The sequence below is a fragment of the Oryzias latipes genome, chromosome 23, assembly GCF_002234675.1.
Source record: "Oryzias latipes chromosome 23, ASM223467v1".
Classification (NCBI taxonomy): domain Eukaryota; kingdom Metazoa; phylum Chordata; class Actinopteri; order Beloniformes; family Adrianichthyidae; genus Oryzias; species Oryzias latipes.
The window spans coordinates 5,083,856-5,102,647 of NC_019881.2; the positions used below are offsets into that span (position 1 = coordinate 5,083,856).

The window sequence follows — 18,792 nt, forward strand, 5'->3', positions numbered from 1 at the left end:
TTTTTTTGGTTCGCATTTTAGGGATTAAACTGGCAGCTTCATGACTGAAACACAATCGGTGGCGTTATCAGAGCATCACAAAGAGTTTCCTCCTGTTGAGAGAATTCACTATCCACAAACTAAACATAAGGCCAGACATAAGGGGAGGGAGCTCTGGATTGCCCCTAGCAGCACAAAGATTAGTGCCCTCAACACATACAAAGTACAGTGAGAGTGTGTGTCATAAACAGGGTAACTTAAGCAGTAATTATTCAAGTACAGACGCAGGAGCATAACAACTTCCTCGAGCATCATAAAAGAACAGTTCGGGCATTCTGCCTTTGTCCTAACAGAGGAGGCAGCGTGCATTTCCCGCTGCAAAAATTCCCTCGCAGGCGGCTGGCTGTGTGTTTGTGTGTTCAGCTGAAGAGGGAAAGACATCAAATACCATGCAAAGCTGTTGTCACAGGGGCTTATTTTCTCGAATCAAAGAATGCGTCTGAACAGAAGCTGCCAAGCTAGAAAATAATAAAAAAATGAAAGAAAAAAAAAACCTCTTGGCAGAAAATAGTTTTTTTCTTTTAGATCTGTGTTTTCCCCCTCTTCCTTTAAGTCTCCCCTTCATAGTACAACCAGTAAACAAGCCTCTGGTAAGTCATCATGCCTGATACAAAACACATATCATGGAAGGGGGAAAAAACACCTCGGGTAAGGTTTTTATGTACGTTTCTGTGACAAATTTGGATTACAGGTGAGCATGCAGCCCCATCTATAATATAATTGAATAACATCACAACAGCTGTAACGGCTCCAATGGATAACATCTCCCTTCCAACTATTTTATCGCTTGTTGCACAGACTATTTACCTGTTTATCAATGACATTTAACCAACATGCTGCCTTAATATCTACATTTAGCATTAGTCTAACAAGATGTCTGGCCAGTCATCTAAAATAAAATAAAAATCCTGAATTACTTGAGGACAGGTTTTCCACCTCTACTCCCATACTTAACTAAAACTCAGTCCAGATCAAGCCCCCATCTTTGCTCCCATTCACGTAGTCATTTCCCATTTAGGGTTGGCTGTAGGGGACATGTACTGATAAAAGCGATACACTTCTGACACATTATTGAGTCAGAGGCAGCAGACATGTCTAAAATTTACAACCCAGAACTTTTTAAACTCAACTGTAAATAGTGTACTGTAAGCACTTGGCTCCAATATTTCAATTTTAAACCTTCTAACACTGAAGTCGTTGCCAGTAAAACCAAAATAACACAAGCTCTTTAAATTACCGCAACTCTTTGACTGGATTCTGACGCTGAAAAAAAGCCACAGAAAAGCACATCAGCTTAGGGGCGAAAGGTATCGACGGCCCAAATCTGTTGGATTTTCACTGGAGATAGAAGGGTTAAATAGGCACCGATCAAAAATCCAAAAGGTTGAACCATGAACAGCACTCATTAAACAATATTAATCAAAAGTATTAGAGTACCGGTACATTACATGTTAACTACATAGCCTGTATGACTAAATTTTAATCCAAACTGTAGTGAATGTCACCTTTCAAATCAATTACAATAGTTTTTGCATGTTACATTAGCTCCAGCTACAACTAAAGAGCCCGTTAAGCTAAGAAGTGATAACAATTAGAGTGAGATGAAAACAGCATAACTGAACAATAAGTGAGGCTCTAATCTAGAAAAGGTTTGTGTTGCTTGGCACAAGGATGTTAATCAAATGTTTGGTCCAAAAACCCCAGTCAAGAAGAACTAAAAAGGAAAAGGAAAAAGACTTTCCTTTTCTGAGATAAAGGCTACGCCTTCATCAAAAAAAACAAACCAAAGAAGACTGCAAATGACCGTTTCACACATCATCTCAGAACATTACACTCCCACCTGACACTAAAGACAGTCAGAGGTCAAAAATGCTTTGTGGAGCCTGCATATCTTTTGTAAATAGATAGTGTTAATAGAGTCCTAATAATCAGTCTGGAAGGAGAGTCGATGCCAGAATCGCACACAGGATTTCCCCATTTTCGGAAATGGCTTTGGATGGAGACTCAAACAAGTAACCATGAGCCAAGTTTCAGTCCTTGTGGCGGATTTTGAGTACATGCATGTTAATCGGACATATGAGCCTAGTTTTGAAGTTGGCTCTAGCTGACCGTGACCAAATCAAAAGTCACAACAATAGCCTTTTTCTATTAAAAAAAAGGGTGCAAAAGTAATCACACTAGAATTAACATCAGCCATCTGACTGTATTAACTATTTCTGAATTGATTGAACAGCTAATTGTTGTTTCTCATGAGAAGAAACCCCAGCTTTTAGACTTACTTTGTACAGGCGTGGAATTGTTGGACTTCTCCTCCGTCACGTGACCTTGTCCTTCAGTGAAGGGTTTCCGGCTAGACGACGTTGATCCTGGTGACTCATCGTCACAAGCATCTAAGGTGATAAACATTCAACCGTCAACAAGTGAGAAAAAGCAGGAAAAGGGCAACAAACTAGTGGTGAGGAAACATTAAAAAACACAGTCGGATCTATGCTAATAAACACCAAGTTTTATCTAAATGAATGTGTTCGCAGCTCTAGAAACAGAAACCACTGCAGGGTTAGAAGAGGAACAACTGGATGAGACTCAGCCTGCAGAGCTTTTTTTTTTTTTTCCTAGAAAAAACAAACCGCTGGCAGACTCCACAATACGGAGGGGCGGTTCAGGTGTGGGCCTCTGCCAGAGCTCTGGATCTCATTTTCTCTCCTTGTTGCTCCTGGGTACGCGCTACCTGCCAAGCTTTTTACTGCCATAAAAGCCCCCATTCAACGAAATTGGAAAAAACATGCGGGGGAAAAAAAAAAAAAAAAAACATCCAGCCCTCGATAGCCGTACAAAGATATACCTTACACTCATCTCTGGAAGCGGTTGCTTTCTTGGTTGCAGGCTTGTTTTACTTCACATACACTATTGCTTTGTTCTGCAAGGAACTGTCCACAAGGACTAGATTCATGAAGTGTGTTGCCTTAAGTCTTTTCAAACCGTGGAGGTTTTTTTTTTTTTTTTCGCTGAATCATGCCGCTGAGCGTGCAAAAAGCTCAAATAAATAAATATAACTTGACAACTACCTTTAAAGGGGCGGAGATTTCACTGTAAATCACCTCTGCTTGAAAGTAATGAAGGACGAGCTACCAGCCTGCAACTTGTGGGGGCGACGCACCACCAACACATTTTTAGTGGCTACAGTCGGAATGGAAACGGCTCATCTTCACAACAAACAACAGAAAAAAGGGTCAAGAGCACAGAGGCTCCCAACGACTGCATGCGATTGAAATGATATCAATCCAGTCACCATTTTTTGCACTACCAGACGTCGTCAGCAAACAGTGATTGGTCCACCAGTCTCACCAATCAGGATTAAGCTTGTTGGATGTCCACACCCCTACCATTTGAAACCAGGCTTTGGAGAGTCTGCCAGTCAAACGTTTTGAACGCTCAATGCGTCCTTTTATGAAGGCATCTGATTGGTCAGTTTATAACTACTGATAAAAATAGGATTATCCAGAATAAGTTAAAAAAAGGTAGCTGAGCAAGAATCTTTATTCGGACAAAGTTAATGACTGAGTAATTGCTGTTTATTTCTCAAAAGAAGTCTGGGATTTCAGCTTCTAGGAGACGGCGGGTACTTCCTGTTTGGAATGTTTTATCCAGTCAATGGCTGCTCTCAACGTCCAGAAATCCAGCCACTCCAGTGATGGCTTTCTCTGTCCTACTTTCGTTTTTTTGACAGTGCCATAATGATGCTCACTTAAACTGGGATGCTGAACGGTTCATTGCCTGTTTGAAGGGGGTGGACTGAAGAAAAGGGTGGATGGGTATGCCTATTTTACATGTGATAATCTTGGAGGCAACTAGAAAGTTAATTAAAAACTATAATTGGCTGTGGTTGCTGTTAATTGTCGCCATGGCATTTCTTTAGACTTTACTAAAGCAGAAGAAAAGCACAAACACTATCAAAAAAGGAAGGGATTCTTCAAAGATGTCTGATAAATATGCTAAGCATTTATTAAAGACCCACTCTGATGAAAATTGTGTGTTTTTTTTGAGTGTTTAACATGTTCTTGTGGCATTTTTCTAATGATGGAGGACATATTTAAGAGCTTAAAATTGTGTTTGAGTATTTCTTTGTTCAAATTGTTGTGAATCAGGAGGAGACGAAAAAATGACGTTTGAAGAAGATCATATTTATGAGGTAGAAAATACGCAGGGCGGGCTACAAGCTCCATGGATATTTCTAATATTGCTCGCCAATTTTGTTGCACTGATAATGTCAGTTTGGGGGCGTGAGGGGCTGTAAGCTAGCGCGAAGGCAATGTAAACATTAACAGTAAATGAGAACTGAACTGAGTGACCGTTCTCTCTGCGCGTTCCAAACAGGAAGTACCCGATGGCCCCAAAAAGCTACAATTCCATTGACTTCTATTGAGAAATAAACAGCTAGTTGTTATTATATTCATCAGAATAACCACTCTTGGTCTGATAGCTTTTATTAACATGTCCTTTCTAATCCTAATTTTTTTTCCCCATGATCTTTTTATTGTAGTTCAAGTTATTCAAATTAGAAACTGACCAATCAGAGGCCTCAATAAAGGCAGGTGGCCTTGCGACGGATTCTTCAAAGCCTGCTTTCAGTAGAAGTGGTGAGGCCTTCTAACAACCTCGCTCCTGATTGGAAAGTGGTTGCTCCAGAAATATAGACTCAGACCAACTCTGACCAATCATAGTGTAGTGAGAACGTGTGGTCCCAACTGTTGGAACCGAAAGCAAGGCATTTTTTATTGGTGACGTCACACACGATCCAGCCAGTTATATTACAGTCAATGCATGTGGAAAGGAACACTGGAACAATGTGTGCCTTTTTGTTTGATAATTAATCCCTTCCTCTAAGAAAATTTTGTTTTGTAAATATTATTTTTTTGTATTCTTTTCACATATTTTAAGCTATTTTATTTTCTAGTCAGCAAGCTTTATTTTTTATATGTTTCTGCTATGTCTATTACTATGTGTAATTGAATACGATTGGGATGATAACATTGGTTACTGCGGCTGATGTCCTATTTGATTCCTTGATGTTGTGTTTTGTACTTTAATATTCTGTTCAATAAAGCTGGAGAGAAAAAATAAAAAATACAGTCATGTAAACAGAGAGCTCTCAGTGACGTAAAGGGGAAGCCAACGGTCCACAACTCAGAGGCAAAAACTGCTGCCCTGCAGAAAATATATCCTACGAAAAAATGACATTTTTTTATGATGTCGGCAAAAAGGCACAACGGTAATAAAATAAACCCATTGGGAAAACGTATACAATAGATCAAAAGATGATTGCAGTGGGACTTTAACACTTGTGCCAACTTCTTTTATATTTCAGAGGGGACAACTCAACAAAAAAAAAAAAACGGATAGCCTAAATTGACAATAAAAAGTTTGAGACAGCAACAGGTATAAAAAAAAGTTACCCAGCTGAAGACAAGTCACACCTACACAAGTTGTCCCCCTAAATTGACCCCGTTTTAGTGTTTTTCTTACCGTGTGAGACTGACAACAGGGGAGTCTTCTCTTGTCCTGGGCCCCCTGTCGTCCCCTCGGGCCCCTCAGTAGGAAGGCCAGTCTTCGTGGACATGAGACAGTCGTCCTCTTGGATAGAAGATAAAGGAGGGGAAAAAAGCCAACAAGAGAGGTTCCTCCCTTTTCCTCAAGTGCTGTGAAAACCAACGTCTCGTTACTAACACAGGCGCGTGCGACAAACAACGAGGAGAAAAGAAGTTTCACTAATTCAGACTGGAGGGGGAAAAAAGTGACGTCCTCAAACGCATCATGATAGTGGAAATTTCCTCTCCCACGCTTTGACATAAAACTCCGCGTGCGGGTCGTTTGTTCGAGCTGCCGTTTACAAAAATGCCTTCGAGGCTCTCTTTTCCATTAATTCCCGTTTTAGTTTACAAACCAAACTTACCTTTCTACCATGACAACTCCCCTTTCCTTCAAATCTGCCCAGCTCCCATCCTCCCTCCCTGCCTGCCTGCTTGAGTTCAGCCCTTTCCTCTCAGGCGAAAAAAATGAAAAGAGCTTCAAAAAGTTTTTCCTGAAACTTTGCGCGGCAGAATTTTGGGCTGTCCACTTCGGTCCTGTTGGTTTCTTTTCTTTTCTTTTTTTTTTTATTTGGCTCTGGCGACGCCTTCGACGGTGGCTGACAGTAGTTTGCGGAGTTGTGCCTAAAATCTTTTCATCATATCCGGATTCCTGAACAGACTGACGGCAGCCAGTGAAAACACTCCGCTTTGCTCTGCTTTGCTTTGCTTTGCTTGGCGGTTGGGAGGATGAAAGCTCTCCCTATATGTTCACTAAATAAAGTAGAAAAGGACAATTGTATTGATTAAAAAAAAGCTTTCTTTATTTCCTTATTTTTTAAATATAAACAACAAAATGTCAACATATTTATGTCATAAACAATATATATATATTGTAAAATATTACCTAGTTTTTGTTTGCTTGCTTGTTTGTTTGTTTTAATCGAAGGAAATTGTGATTGGGCACTAAACGGGCAGCCCTGGAATGTGGGTCCAAAAAAAACAAACCCTGGGCTTTTTCATTCTTTCTTTTTCTCTTCTTTTTTTTTTTACACAAATGTCTTTCAAATTCTATCTTGTCGTTTAATTCTAAAGAAAGAGGAAACATGCTCACAAAGGTTTAAGGGTAAGGATTTAAATTAATACGCAGATATATGTATGATAAACAATAAATCCTTTTTTTTTTTTTTCGTCCGATCCAACACAAAAGATTTTCAAGTAGGATTAAAATGAATAAAGTTTGGCCTCGATTACAAAGGGGTTTATTCAGACATACCTCTGGTTTTTCAGAAGATTCATAACCCCTGCTGTTAAAGTAAAATATGTCCAACACAAGAGGCCTTCAGGGGCCTGTTTCAGAAAGGAGGTTAAGTGTAAACTCTGAGTGCGTTAACCCTGAAATCAGGCAAACCCTGGGTTTTCCGTTTCAGAATGGGAGGTTTGTTAAACCAGAGAAAGCAGAGTAAGTCAAACCCGTTTCTGAAAGAGAAGTAACTTATACTCGGAGTCAGTGTCCATGGTTACTTATGCTGTGAACCTAACCTGGTCGGGAGCAGGTTTTATTCTCCAAACTCAAGGTTTCTGCCGGTCCCCTCCCCTTTTTAAAGACGAAGCGGTATTTTTCGCTTTAACCTTCATTGCCCACATTTCCGTCACACAGAGACAAGTGACAAGAATGGCTTGTCCTTTTTTGGAGGACCCAATAGACGAGGAGGCTGCATTAATTCGTAGAGAATTACATTTACGTCGTGTAAGGATTTTGAGACCTAGACTCGATTTTTTGTCATTTCCCCATATGTTTTTGTTTGAGCGTTACCGTTTTTCGTTGCAGTCAATTACATATATACAATGAAAACCACATTAGATATGTATTGCTATGTAGATGTTTCATATGTCACATATTGTCAACAAAGCCTACATCCATGACATGCTCAAATTTGACCTGATTGAATTATGTTTTTATACTTCATTTTTAGCTGCTGCCATGTTCTTTTAATTTCTGCAGGATTGCATCTACATGGAAATGAAATCAGGGACATTGAATTAGATGAATGTAACAATTACTTTTTGGAAACACAGTTTGCTAGTAGTACTGCTTACTTTCTTAATCCCATATAAACCTATACCACTTGATCAATACAAGGGTAGACATAAGCTCACTTTTAAAAACACAATTAAATGTATTAATATTAAACTGACCAACGTTTGCAAGAGGGGAATGTTAATAAAAAAAGTCCTCTAAACATTACCGACGTTAAATGAATTTTCCCCCAGATTGGTTCTGTACACTATGCAGCATTTCATGCAATTACACCAGGAATAACACGTCAAAAGTACACCTAAATATCGCCATTTTTTATTTCACACCTTACGCTATTTAAAAAGTTATGACAGCCAATATTTGATAACAATGATTTAAATGCAAACTTAGGCATTAACTTGAGCAGCTATGTTTTCCACGCTAACTGTCTCTGTTTTGCAGATGCAGCGGTGTTGCTTGTCTTCTGGAATATGTGCTCATATTCACTGTAACTCTGCAGCAGCACGTCAAGTTCAGCTGGCGAAAAATACGCAGACCTCTTTTTTTCCACGGTTGCCATGGTGACTCGTAATATCTGCGCTCCATTGATAATGGCTTCTTATAGTCGCGGTGCGGACACTTACCTCTGAATCAGTCCACTCAGAATTGATTGACCTAACTCTGATCAGCTTCTCTGAAACAGAAAACTCAGAGTAGTTAATCTCTCGATTGACCAACTCAGAGTTCAAGTTTAACCTCAGAGTTGGTTGAACCTCCTTTCTGAAACAGGCCCCAGCTCTCATCTGTTTGCCCAGCTGTTGGACAGGACAAGTTAAAAAAATAAAACAATATATACATTATTGACCCACACTCCATACCACTAGGTGGCAGTAATGCGCCAACACGCTGTGGCACACGCTGTGTGTCATCCGCCATAAAACTACACAAGAAAAAGAAGAAAATTTTGTTGTGGAGTAAAATAATAATAATGGATTGGATTTATCTGCGCTTTTCCAGATGCTCAAAGCACTGCCATTGTGTCCATTATTCATTCATACTCGGTGATGGCAGAGGCGTGGCTGCCAGTTCGAGCCTACTCTTTCCATCACCGGTATGGGTACAATAACCATTCGGCCTACAACTACATTTCGGGGTCCTTCGAGTACTGCTGACATCACATTATGTGATTGGCTGTCTGTTGATCCGATGATGTGTCAGATAGTGATTGGTCTGGACAAATTACGATACTACCATAGAAGAAGAAACTATGAAGTCTGTTGTAAACAATCAGAGCTCTGACACAGAGCGAGATTATCCTCTAAACGTGTTTTTATTATTGTTATGAATATTATTAAGTGCTTTTGCAGCAGAAAGGACTTCGGTCCGAAACCCTTCTCTTGACCGCACACTATAACAAAGCACCTTCCCCGCCTGTGAACACGAAGCTACGAGACTCCTGCTGCTCTGCTCAGAGACACGGTTCACTCTGTGGAGCAGCAGGTTCATTCTAACAGCCGCAGATCTTTTTCAAAAGTGGGTTGTGGCAAAACCTCTCCATAAACACTATAAAGAATAATGTCAGACACAACTTAAGAGGGAAAAGAACTTTATATTACAAAAGGAAACGTGAAATGAAAATATGTAGAGCCCGAGCAGGTCGGGACGCTATGTAGTTTGTCCAAGTGGGGTTACTGTAGTGTGATGTTATCTTCAGTCGAAAAGACCCCGAATGGTAGTTGTAGGCCGAACTGTACTATTGTACCCGTAGCGGGATCATCCATGCTAATTCTTGCTGGTAGGCAGTTGCGTTAAGGGTCTTGCCCAAACGCCCTCACTGGGTGATGTTAATTTCTCGCCATTGATGTGGTAATTGCCAGTACCATTGTTTATTCCCCTCTGGGAATTGAACCCTGGATTCCTGCATGGTAGCCTTCTACCTTACTGCCCTAACCGGCTAACCGGCAGCTGAGCACCGTGGTTGGTAAGGTAAAGGGCTGCCAATTACCGCCAAAAAAACAATTACACACCAAAAAAAATTAACAATCAATAACCCACATTATTACTACTATTTTTTTAGCGTTAGCTAATAGTCATTAGCTATGTCTGAATTCCCTCATGACTCCCTAACCTTTAAAAAACGAAAGTGTGGGAGTATTAACCCTTGTGCTATCCTAGGCACTTTACCATTGGGAGTTGGGTCATCTAGACCAGTGTTTTTCAACCAGTGTGCCGCGGCACACTAGTGTGCCGTGGGAGATGGTCAAGTGCGCCGTGGGAAATTGCCCTCATTCACTGATCTAAAAACATTTTCCATCTCCAAGAAATCAGCTTTCTGTGTATCCCAACAGGCCCTGATAAAACACTGAGTAGTAAGGAATATAAAAGATCTTAAAATTACTTTTTCTTTGTGTTTATTTAATTCTATTAAAGATATTTTGATAAGAATCACGGTGCTGCGATTTAGCCGCAGCTATAACTGTGTAAGGAAAAGTCCCGCCCCTTTAACTGTCTCCGCCAATCATTCTTGAAGGCTTAATCACATGTCATCAGTCTGACCAATCAGAAGTGGTTAAAGTCTTCACTTCCTTGTTCTTAATTCTGCTGATAAAGTCGCTCAGTTCTAACAAAAATACCAGCTAAAGCTCGTCTTTGGTTGTTCATCTCTTAGAAAAAAAAGCCGTAATTTCCTGCTTTTTCTGCCACAATTATCACAAAAATCCACGTGAGATTGCGGGGGGGGGGCTGTCGATCAATACAGACCATGAATTTCTGCTTCTTTTTTTTTTGGATGCTGGTGTGCCGCGGGATTTTTGTCAGGGTTAAAGTGTGCCGTGGCTCAAAAAAGGTTGAAAAACACTGATCTAGACCCACTAGATAGTGCGCTGAACCTTTTTTCTTCAATGATTTGTGATCTTCACTGGTGTCCATATATTACATGAAATCTTTCCACCTTTATCCACCTTTGTCATGATAGGGAGAACACGACAATGTAAGGGTGGGGTCATCTAAGATAGCACAAGGGTTAAGTGCCCCATATTTTAACATAATTAAGACGTTTACCTCTTTTTTATTTTTAAACGACTAAAATATATGATATCATCCATTTGCCAGATTAAAACCTAATAAATAGGAACATTTTATGAAGACTTTTTATGGATCCACCATGTTCTGATGATGAAAACCTGAAATATTTTGCAAAATAAATTTGAAAGACATGTTTTATCAAATTAAAACTCATCCAGTGCATTGTGGTCTATATTTGCCAAACTAGTGAGCATTAGCTGCATTTACATGGACAAAAGTAATCGGAAACAATCGGAAGAAAAGTGTGTCATGTAAACACGCTGTTCGGAATTCTCTGCCCCGATCAGACTCGTTTGGATCAAAATTTCTTTCCATCGAGATGGGTTTGGTTATGCCGATTGTTGATCCGATCTTATTAACAGTTCATTCCGATTGTGTGCCACTACTGCTCTGGTTTTACGTCATGCCTAGACGTTGTTTCAGTCCAGAGAAGGCTTTGGAGCTCAAACAAGACCGACCAGCTGCTCTGCGGACGCCTGGTGCGAAGCGCCACCTCGCCCCGCTGGCTCTTCGCCCCTTCCCTTTCTCACACCCCTCACGAAGGGGGTGCGGGGGAGGAGCGCTTCGTGCCCCATGACGTCTGGACCCTGGGCTTGGGTGCCGGTGGACCGATCGAACTGTGTCTCTGAGCAGAGCAGTCGGACTTACAGCTTTGTGATGGAGGGGAGGGAAGAGGATGCTTTGTTACGTGTGGGTTTTGTTGTTTTGTTATGTGTGGGAGACTTCGGACTGCGATCCGTCCCGCCGCTTTGGGTTAGCGGCTGCCGGACTCAGGAGAACCGTGTATCTGAGCAGAGCTGGGACATCCAGCTCACACAGCGGCTTTGGGGCGGTGTGCGAACTTTTCAAAGCAGAAATGCCGCTCAGTCCTTAGAAACCGTTCAAACAATCACATGGATTTGTGTTTCCAGTCGTGTCCCTACAAAGTAAAGGCTGATGTTATTCCCACATATTTACGTGCAGCCAAGATGCAGATTGCGGCATTTCCACATGGATTTTGTGTTCATCAAACACGGCTAATGTTGTTGGCACTTGTTAGCCACTCTTAACCCTGACTTCTTCTGGCTCCGTTCTTCCACAAGAAAAAAAGCACTGACCACACAGATTAAAAATAAAATGATGAGCGAACAGGAACTTCATAATATTCATAACAGTAATAAAAGCACATTTAGAAGATCATCTCATATATTACCAAGCTGCTGCATAAATGTACGTGGCAGCTAAGTTTGTTTACATTGGGACTCATTTCCTCTTCCGGTATTTTCCACACTACTGCGCATGCCCTAATGATTTATTCCGACCGACAGTGTGACCATGTGAATGGTCGTTCTAATCGGAGGTCTAAAGGTTTTTCTGGACCCATGTACATAGTTGAATTTTAATCCGACCACTGATCCGATCAAGATATTTTGCGCATGTAACCGCGGCTATTGATGCACACTAGTTTTTCACAGAGGCTTTTGTTTGAATTCCTTCAAAACTCACTATTTTGTGTACTATATAGTGCATTCGGCATTTTTTTCAAAGGTGTCCAAATCTGCAATTCCAATGTCCAGTACCCTAGAAATGATCCAGAAGTCTATGCGAAAAACCAGGGTGCCAAATTGATTGGCAAATATAGATCACAGTGCATTGCGTTTGAAACTATTTTATTGTGAAAAACGTGTATTTTTAATTTATTTTATGAGAAGCCTTCCAAGCCTTTTTATAATTAGAACACAGTGATTCATAAACAGTGTTTGAAAAAAGATTATTAAGTTCATCAAGTTTGGGAAGTCTAGGAAGTCATATTAGGTGTTTGAAAAAGAAAGTAGTGAGCCTGGTGTCTGAATTACGTTTAAAAATCTAGGGCACCAGGAAGTCCTGTTGTCTTTTCGCAGTTAGGGAGTAGTGAGGGAATTCGGACACAACCCGAGACTCGTGGGAAATTTCTAAGGCACTGGAATTGTAGATTCGGACAACCAGAAATAATGGCAAACGCATTATTATAGCACACTAAGTAGTGAAGGAATTCAGAAACACCCCCATCTTTGTAAATATGCAAAAGAAGGCCACATGTTTTAAATTAAACTAGTTATTTTTATGCCTACTACCATATACTTCATATTAATATTACTAACTCCTTTTTAAACCAGCTAGTCAAAGTTTTACCTTGACAAAAGCTTCAAATTGTATTGCATTGTCCTAATCACTGTAAAGTTTGACAACCTGGTACAAGTATTAGATATGTCAAGATTTTATTATCAAACTTGCTTTCAAGATTTTACTCAGACTTTTTTTTATTTGTATGTAATAAATAGATGCATCGCTGTGTGAGAACAGTTAGAAGAATACTGTTAGCTCAGTCTTGCTGATTGTCATCATAGCCATTGAACCCTATTGGTAACAGTATAAGTGAGATTTAAGCCTGTGTAACATGAGTGCGGAGGTGATTGATGTGAAATATGCCCTCCCTCATTGACTGGATGAACTCCATTTTCTGCTCCTAATGCAGAAATCACTCCGGGTCCCCAGCATAATGATTTACGATGAATCTGTGTCAATGTTGAACTCAGTAAACCCCACGTAATCCATCTTGCAGATATACCTACCCACCCCGCGCTACCTCGCCGTCTCTCACCAGCCCCGTCCCCCTACCGCCTATATGGGAGGCTGAGGAATGCAACTGCGTCTCCACCATCCCCTCTCCCTACATCTGTAAGTGTTGAATCCATTACAGACCTGATGTGTAATCACAGAGGACCTCTGTGCCCCTTTAGACTGTAATTACCTGGATACAGAAACTCCCTCACTCCATTCCCCATTGCTAAAAACTAAGAACTCAAATAACCAGCATGCAGTGCTTTTAGGCTGACCATCTGAGTGATGGGGAACTGCCAAACAGGACTAGAATGTAGAAGAAACAACTGCAAAACTAAAAGTCCTGACTTAAGGCCCGTTCACACCAGGACGAATTTCGCCGGCGATTTTCGCCGACGTTTAACGCCTCGTGACTAAACAAAGGGCACCAATGAGAGTGTGCACACCGACACGAAAAAACGCCACGCGTCAAAGCGTCACTTTATAAAAAACGCCTCGGGTTCGTTTTTTTTCTTTCGACGCGTCGCGTCGAAATCTATTCGACCAATGAGAATGGCGCTTTTGCACACGTGTCTGGAGCATCTGAAGTTCTGAAGTTACAGTAAAACACAACTTGGGGGCGCTCAAACACAAAACTGCCTTGCTGAGCACACATACCAGCGAAGAAGATAGACGCCAAGTAGCGTCTACACTGCCGCGAAGAAATAATGACGGACATTCTTAAATATCCCCTTACCAAGTACCAGTTGGAGCTACTGGTGCTTGAAATATTCATGTTTTCTTTGTTTGATTCTGACAAGCGCGTACATACTTGCTCTCTTCTTCTGAGTGAAAAGCGACTTTAAGAAGCCTAAAGTTGCGCAGCGCCACCTTGTGTACAGGAGTATTTCTGTTTACATTAAGCGCCATCTAATGTCAGGGAAGGAAATTGCATGTTCGCTCGCCTCATCATCAGCGAAAATCGCCTGGGTGTGAACACAAAAAACGTGGCGAAAAACGCTGGCGAATAACGCTTGGCGAATATTCGTCCCGGTGTGAACGGGCCTTTAATGTGGCGTTCCACAAGGTTCGTGTTAAAGACCTACACTTTTTTGTGACATGCATTTAAACTTCAAATATGTTTTACTTTCCACATGTTTTGCTGTTCTAAAAAGAATTAAACATTTTGCAATTAGGTCATCAAAAGAGAATACAACTTGTGGTTTTTGCACACCAAAACAGACCAATGCTTTGTTGTTTGGAAGTAGACGTTATTAAACTTTAATCAGAAGATTTTTGGACTAAGAATTAGTTTGTAAGGTTTATTAGTAGAATGCTATTCACAGAAAAATAATCAAAAACTACTTTATAGTGTGCATTTATTTACTAAAGAAATATCAATTTATTAAAAAGGTCAAAATAGTATGTTAAAGTCCCACTTATCTTTTGTTCTATGTTAAAAGCGTTCCTAGTGGTCTTTTACTAATGACGATGCTGTTTTTACCAAACAGTATTTAAACACCAGTGTCGTCTTCTAGGACGTAGTTTCTGCAGAGTGCCAGTAGCTCATTAGAAGTTCACCTCTGAGTTGTGGGCGGGACCTTTGGCACGGAGTAAACCCGGCACCCCTCCCCCTCCTGAGCTGAGAGCTCTCTGTTTACAATCTCTCCTGCTAGCTTACAGCCCTTCACACCCCCAACTTAACACTATTGGTAAAAAAACGTTTTCAGCCAGATGCCATTTTGGATGAGGAGAACAAAGACATACTTGTGTCTATCAGAAATATAATTCTGAGCTACATTTTTTCCTACAAGTCCTGCATTATCAGAAAAATGCCACAAGAACAAGTTAGCAGCACCATTTTCATCAGAGTGGGGTTTTAGGTACATAGATCCTTAAAATAAATCTGTATTTCTGTTTGTAGAGGTACATCTGTATATTTATAAATGTATTTCTAAATATTAAAAAAAAATGTGAAGTTGCCTTGAGGAGTTCGACAGATTTAGATGTCCTGTAATATGACGTTTTCACAATAATTAGGTTAGATACTGTGGAGAATTGTTTATCAGCGAAAAACATTTTAAAAACTGCACAAATGATACTGTAGTTATGATGTTCCTCACTTGAAATTGAGTTAACTCACCTCTGAGACTGAATCCTGATCACGTCTAAACCCACAATTTACCCCCCCCAACCCTTTCAATCGTTCAAGGTCTGCAGATGCAACATGACTGCACCGTGAAATCAACCCTTTTGTCAGTCTTTGTCCCCCTTAGATAGTGACACTGCTATTGCTGCTGACAAACATTATCTTGTGTGTGATCATGTGCACAGTGTCAACCCCACTCCTCCCTCCTCCTTTTCTTTTTTCTTCTCAAAATAAGTCAAAGTGAATCTGGCTGTGTAGACACAGTAGGTTGTCACACTGTGTCAAGCGCCAGTGTCAGGATTGCATCTGTTGCAGTCACATCTGAGGAGGCAGAGGGAAATGTCTGTGTGTTGACTTCATCTGTTTGTTTGGCAGCTTGCCTGATTGCTGGAGTGTGCAGCGGCGGAGAGAAGCGCCGGCTCAGTCGCTGCACACGCCACCGACAATCCTAATCCTCCTTTTGCTGGGGAAAAGAAGGAATCGCGCTCCCAAAACAAACAATGCAACCGCAAGTTTCTCTTTCATTCTGCAGCGGGAAATAGATTCAAATACTTTTCCCATCCCACATTTTAGCAGCAGAATAAAATCTAATCTAATGAATGTGTGGATTAAGCTTCCTGCCAGTTAACTTGGTGAAAAAGTTTTTTTTTAACAAATTTCATTATATATTGATATTTTCATGAAACAAATGCATTAAAGACCATTTTACTGAATTGTGAAATTATCTTTATTTCAAACTTCATAAAATAAGTGATCAAACATTTAGAAAAACACTGATGAAAGTGGGTTTTTTAAGATGTTCTTGTAGGATTTTCCTCACGATGGAGGACATATATCTAAATTGTTCAACTTAAAATTGCCTTTCGGAGTATTTCTTTATGCAAATCAGTGTGAATCAGAGGCAGACGAAAAAATGCTGTTTGAAAAAATGATATTTGTGTTTCATTCTGATGTATCCACTTATAGACGATTAAATTTATGTACGTCTTTGTTTTTCCTCGTCTGAGCTAACATCTGGCTCAAAACTTTATGGCTGGATAGCTCCAATATTACTCACCACTTTTTGTTGTAGTAAAATGTTAGCTTGTTGCAAGGGACTGTAAGCTAGTGGGAGAGATTGTAAACTGAGAACTTTCAGTTATGGATGATGGGAAGTGGGGCTGGGTTGCTCCACACCAATAGTCCCGCCCACAGCCAGAGGCGAATTACTAATGAACTGCTGCCGCTCTGCCGAAACGATGTCCTAGAAAACGACACCTTTTTTTTATTTTGTCAAAAAACTACAGTGGCCCTGAAGTGCATAATCACATCAACGAACCACACTACGCAAAAACATCTCAAAGACCACAACAACAATTAAAAAACGCAAAACAAATATTGAAGAAAAAAAACAGCATTTTACCAAACAAAACAAACTTCCAGAAAACAAAAAAAACATTTTGGAAAAAAGAAGTAATTTCCAGGAAACTAAAAGAAATGTTAGAAAACCGGTAAAAAGGAAGTACTGTGGGACATAATTAATTGGATGATGAGTCTCGCCTAATGTCAAAAAACTTTCAGTTGCAATTTTGGAAAAATATCACCATCCAATCAGCGATGGCCCATAGTACCTACCTTTTAAAAAGAAAAAAAAAACGTGAAAATAATTTACAGAAATCAAAACGTTTTGGTTTCTTAATTTTTTTTTTTCTAACATATAATTCTGTTTTTTTGAAATTTGTTTTGCTTATTTTAATTGTCGTTGTAATCTTTAAAATGTTTTGTGTCGAGTGCTTTGTTGATCAGATCCACTGTTAAAAAAGGGCACAATCCTAATTAAAAGACCTCTGCAAATGGTTTTAGAATAGATCAAAACATGATTCTTATTTAAAAGTAAATTCATTTCAAGAAACTTTATTGAAAACAAAGTTTTACTGAATTCTTCGAAAATAGTTTTGTCTTTGTGTACTGAAGCAAAGCTTCTTCTGGTAGTGGACCGCAAAAACAATTTCCTAGTGGAGCAAGACAATCCTTTACAAAACTGGGAAGTGGGACTTTTCACTTTTATACTATCAATAATGAACTTTCGCAGTAAGTGAGCCGACAATAAGAAGTGGCTGCAGGACTGAACGTCTTTACTCCGACCTAATGAGCTCCGGCCGTGCCAAGCTGCAGTTCTAATAGCAAAAGTGATAATCTGGTCCTTGGTTGGCTTTAATGGCTAAGGCAAAAAAGGTTTGAGGTGCCGCTTTGAACACCAAGAAAAGACACCTGTACCTGATCCAATTTCCAGAGTTTTCATCCTTCCAGGATGACAGGAACTCAGTAAGTGGAGTGTTCTAAAGCTGACCAGAACACGGGCGGAACCTTGATGCTTTCCAATGATTAATAGCATCGTGATCAAACTTTTTTTTTTGCCTCCAAGCAAACTGTTGTTTGAAGTTGACTGATCAAAACACTCAAACTTTTTTTTTTATTCTGTCAAAGAAGACAGATTCGTGTTCTGCAAGTGGAAACTCATTCATTGTGAAGCTGATCTTAATTAAAATATGAGATAAACTCATTAAAGAAAGTTTTCAGGTTAAAGGTCTTTAGTATTTTTTTCTTTTTTTGTGCTAATAAACACCACTTTTCCCAAGATACAAGAAACCTGGGAGCTGATGGTTGGGCGACTTTGTGCTCGTAAAAACTGCACATCTGGAACTTAGTTCAGGAGTGAGAAGAATGTGTGTAATCAATTGCAAATGTGTGCACAACAGCACCAGAACCCAACAATGTGGACCCCTCAAATATAAAGATAAAAAAATAGAAGAGCAGGTGGATGGTAACCAAAACTGACATTAAAAACAATACTCCCTCAACAACTTGAGCCAAAAACTAAAAACCAGAAAACTGGTTATTAATAAATAAAAAGTTCAGACTAGAAGGACTTCCCGGTTCCGTTCTGGTTAGCTCTTTTCTCAGGAGTTGCAACTACTTACATTTTTTTTTCCAGAAGGTTTTGGTCTGTTTCCGTCTTTGGATTTCTCTTGAATGTCATGTAAAAGAAAGCAGTTTCAAATATTTCTCCTTTCCCCACTCAATCAAGGTGAGTTCGCCGGACTATCCTGGCGTGAAAGCGCCCTGGTGGACCGATACGTCGATGGTGTGCGGTCTAAACTTATAACAGTTGATGTGACAAGCCCAGGCATGACAGCTCCATACCCTCCTCTTATTAGCAACCTCTGGATTTCTTTAGCACTCTAACACGTAGAGCACTTTGACAAGGTGTCAGTAAGTTATCAAACTGCTACTATTATCTGCATGCCTCCAAAGCCTACAGAAATAGTCAGCTATAACAGGATATTGTGACAATTGGTCGTGTTACAAGTTTGTCGGGACTGATGTGTTATTTTCGA

At 40.1% G+C, this 18,792-nt stretch overlaps 1 protein-coding gene across 8 annotated transcripts in view; it reads right to left on the bottom strand.

Moving 5' to 3' along the window:
• The window catches only part of mdfic (MyoD family inhibitor domain containing), a 53,570-nt gene extending 35,033 nt beyond the window's left edge, over nucleotides 1-18,537 (bottom strand). Inside the window, exons 1-3 of one of the 8 annotated variants that reach the window (XM_023952127.1) lie at nucleotides 5,990-6,415; nucleotides 5,563-5,735; nucleotides 2,319-2,429 (exon numbers count right to left, since the gene is read on the bottom strand). In XM_023952127.1, the coding sequence (XP_023807895.1) occupies nucleotides 2,319-2,429; nucleotides 5,563-5,656 (205 nt within the window). In that variant the 5' untranslated portion in view covers nucleotides 5,657-5,735; nucleotides 5,990-6,415. Of the gene's footprint in view, nucleotides 1-2,318; nucleotides 2,430-5,562; nucleotides 6,429-18,375 lie in introns of those variants that run through there. The other 7 variants (XM_023952129.1, XM_020714194.2, XM_023952125.1 and 4 more) reach the window with 7 other exon arrangements.
• Nucleotides 18,538-18,792: the final 255 nt, after the last annotated feature.